Source organism: Rhagoletis zephyria, unplaced genomic scaffold (genome assembly GCF_001687245.7).
Source record: "Rhagoletis zephyria isolate East Lansing unplaced genomic scaffold, Rhagoletis_zephyria_1.1 Rzeph_scaffold_05795, whole genome shotgun sequence".
Lineage (NCBI taxonomy): Eukaryota > Metazoa > Arthropoda > Insecta > Diptera > Tephritidae > Rhagoletis > Rhagoletis zephyria.
In genome coordinates, this window is record NW_016162878.1 from 33,108 (window position 1) to 37,240 (window position 4,133).

Sequence of the window (4,133 nt, forward strand, 5' to 3'; positions counted from 1 at the left end):
ACATCGATTTACAACACATGGTCAAGATTTCACCAAGCGAATTGTCATCGAAAGTAGGTACGTACATCCCACACCACTGCGTTACCAAGACGGACAGTTCGACTACAAGGCCACGTGTTGTGTTTGACGCCTCTTGCCGTACCGACAACGGCATTGCCCTCAACCAAATTCTCCGCGTTGGTCCGACATTGCAAGACAATATATTTACAATATTGCTTCGTTTTCGCACACATCGTTATGTTTTAATGGCCGACATAACGAAAATGTACCGGCAAATTATGGTCGATGAAAGAGATGCGAAATGGCAATGCATCTTATGGCGAAATTCTCCAAGCGAGCCGGTGACCACCTATCAGCTACAGACAGTAACATACGGAACTAGTTGTGCTCCGTTTTTGGCAGTGAGATGTCTACAGCAATTGGCTTACGACAACATCTCCACCCACCCAATTGGAGCTACTGTCACTCTGCGAGACTTCTATGTCGACAATCTGATGACAGGGGGCGCCACAATTGAAGAAGTCAAAGCAATCAAAAGGGAAGTCATCGATTTACTCGCCAAGGGAGGGTTCCCTCTTCGAAAATTTGCAGCAAATCATCAGAGCATTATCGACGACGTTTCAGAGACGGACAAGGAACCCGTAATAAACGTTGAAAACATTGCCTACATCAAAACGTTAGGATTAAAGTGGTCGCCTGCTACCGCTTGTTTCTTTTTTTCATACACACCGTCTCAGAAACGGCTGCAGAAGGCCAGCAAGCGCATGATACTCTCGCAAATAGCCAGCTTCTTTGACCCACTCGGCCTTATAAACCCCATCATCGTCCCATGCAAAATAATGATGCAAGAATTATGGAAATTGCGCTTAACCTGGGACGAAAGTGTACCTCTGGCGATTCAAACACAATGGGCCGATATATGTAACCAACTCACCTTCATCGAAAAAATTCATCTTCCAAGGTTCGTATGTTTTAACTCTAGCACTGAATTGCATGCCTTTGCAGATGCGAGTACCAAGGCTTACGGAGCGTGCGTATATGCTGTTTCTAACGCTGATGGAGGCCCACATTCATCGCTTATCGCGGCAAAGTCAAGAGTAGCGCCCACTAAAGAGACCACCCTGCCAAAATTAGAATTATGCGCTGCTCTGTTGTTGTCAGAATTACTGGAATCATTGGTAGCCACACTCACTATTAATGCACGCAACATATACTGCTGGTCTGACTCCACGATTGCCCTGTCGTGGATACAGGGTGAACCATCGCGTTGGACTACATTTGTAGCTAATAGGGTAGCAAGAATACAGCAGATCACAGCGGGATACACTTGGCGTCATGTATCGTCTTCGGAAAACCCTGCTGACTTAGTGTCGCGGGGAGTGACGGTGCACAACCTCATCAACAACCAGTTGTGGTTCCACGGACCACAATTTATACAATTACAACAACAGCACTGGCCTTCCAGTCCAATGAAGGCCATTATTAATATGCCAGAGCAGCGCAAGCAACACCACACCCTTTTAGTAACGCAGGTTGAAGACATCGTTGCTGAACACAAATTCGTAAATAATTATTTTAAGCTTCTTCGAATATTTGCTTACGTTCAACGTTTCCTCGACAAACTTCGCAAATTACCAACTGAGCCTGGCGCCATAACCACTCCGGAATTGAACGACTCTTTGATGCTAGTTCTTCGCTACCTTCAGCAACAATACTTTCCTCAAGAATACAAGGCGCTTCAGAAAGGCAGAGTGAGTCCACAGTCTAGTTTAAATCTACTCTCGCCCTTTCTACACAACCAGATAATTCGCGTTGGGGGGAGAATCACCAATTCATCACTGCCATTCGACGCTAAGCACCCCATTGTACTACCGAGGTCACACCCATTCGTTCGCACTATCATCGAACACCTTCATCGTCGTCATTCGCACGCTGGGTGCCAAACGCTGCTGAGCATCGTAAGAGACAAATTCTGGGTCATAAATGCTCGCAGCATAATAAGGCAAGTAGTACACCGTTGTACTTTATGTTATCGCAATAAGCCACAGCTTCAAGAGCAACTCATGGGAGCGCTGCCACGGGAGCGAGTTGAACCGTCACATCCATTTGCGGTAACGGGCATCGATTATTGTGGACCTTTTCTCATCACACAACGCGTACGAGGTAAGGGCCCTGTCAAGGTATACATTGCTGTATTCATTTGCTTTACAACGAAAGCAGTCCATCTTGAGCTTGTTCCTGACTTGACTACCATGGCGTTCATAGCTGCTTTAAAGCGCTTTATCGCCCGTCGTGGTAGATGCCATACGATGTTTTCCGATAATGCGACAAATTTTGTACGAGCGAATCGCGAGCTTAAAGAGATGCTGACATCATTCAAATCCCAACAACACATCGCTGCGGTTGAGGGCTTCATGGTTGAGGAGGGGATAATTTGGAAGTTTATTCCCCCACGTTCGCCTCACTTTGGGGGGCTATGGGAAGGCGCTGTGAAGCAAGCCAAATTCTACCTACGTCGTACAGTTGGAACAAATATTCTATGCTTCGATGAGCTACACACGGTTTGTTGCCAAGCCGAAGCCATGATCAATAGCCGACCCCTCACACCATTGTCGAGCAGCCCAGATGATCTTCGTGCCTTAACTCCAGCACATTTTTTGATTGGTCAAAGTTTCCAGAGCCATCTTTATCACACATCAATATGGGTAAGCTGAAAAGGTTTCAAGGCATTACAGCAGCAGTTTTGGCAGCGATGGCAAGCTGAATATTTAAGGGAGTTGCAAGTGCGAACGAAATGGCGAATAGCCCGAGAAAACGTAAGGGTTAATGATTTGATGCTCGTAAGGGACGAGAATACCCCACCATTGAAATGGCCATTGGGACGCATTGTAGAAACAGTGGCAGGTGATGACGGCATGGTACGAGTCGTCGTAGTACGGACTGCCGATGGGACTCATAAACGAGCAGTTGCCAAGATTTGCAAGCTGCCTATCGAATCACCTACAGAACAGGAGTAATTGTTGAAAGCAAGGCTTTCAAGGGGGAGGATGTTCAGGGACGGCAACTAGTGTCGCACCTTTTACCATCGTTGATATTTGTCGCACCCTTTATTATCGTTGGGCGAAACGCTACGTCATCTCACACACTCTTCGCATCTTCGTTGTCATCACCCCCTCACTCTCTTCGAAGGGAGTTTCAAGCGCACTCTTTCATCGCACCCCCACCTCACTCTTGCGCGTGACATCCACCTTAACATCGAGTTCTATACCAACGCCAAGCAGCGGAACTCACGCCACCTACGACCAACAACCCAACATAGCAAATAATGTCCCGCTAGCGGCCTGAGTAAAAAAATAATAACTGGTTTTTTTTTTTTTTTTTAACGAGGAGGAAGCATCGAAAGCCTATACCCGTCAGTGTGGGACTTTAACCCGAACTAAACCTCCTACTGTCCGAGTACCGAACCCCCCGGTACCACCGTCAAGTATTTCGTCGGGAGGCGGTTGAGCACTAGACTCGCACGTTCGTTCCAGTCGGTTGTACTCAGTCCTGGGCTACGCCTGGTAGGCTTTGCCACGTCTTGTTTAAGGATAATTACCCTTTTTTAACTATTTATTCATTTATCTCTTAGATACCACTTATTATTTTCGCCTTTATAGACAGTAAGAGCAAAAACCTTAAAATGCCTTATGCGACGAGTTTCAAGCCCGCATACGTATGTATATTGCCTTTGCGGTTTGAACGGTCTAGGTTCCAATCCGCACCAACGCCCCGTGTGGACGAAATTCGAAACTGCACTTTATTTGCGGCTGGAACGCCCTAGGTTCCAGTCCGCGCCTATTTTCGATTGCAATAGTTTTTCGATATTGCCACTTGGGCGGCTGGAACGCCATAGGTTCCAGTCCGCGCGTATTTATCGATTTCACAAATTTTCGAGATTGCCACCTGAGGGGCTGGAACGCCCTAGGTTCCAGTCTGAAAGCACAACTTTCTAAGCCGCACTGCTCGAGCGGCTGGAACGGCCTAGGTTCCAGTCCGCGCCTACGCTTTGGTTGGTGAACATCATAGTTTAGTTCCAGTCCGCGGCTATGCTAAGAGTTGGCTGAAGCACGGCTGATACGCCGCTGTCTCTC

General features: G+C 47.2%; 1 protein-coding gene across 1 annotated transcript; it reads left to right on the forward strand.

Annotated features, from left to right (window-relative positions):
- Positions 1 to 17: 17 nt before the first annotated feature.
- On the forward strand, positions 18 to 3,715 carry LOC108372479 (uncharacterized; the record flags this gene model as incomplete). Its single annotated transcript, XM_017628185.1, has 4 exons — positions 18 to 1,751; positions 1,803 to 2,163; positions 2,221 to 2,561; positions 3,632 to 3,715. Coding segments are annotated over exons 1-4 (2,520 nt in total), but the record flags the coding sequence as incomplete, so codon positions are not given.
- Between the last annotated feature and the right edge of the window lie 418 nt (positions 3,716 to 4,133).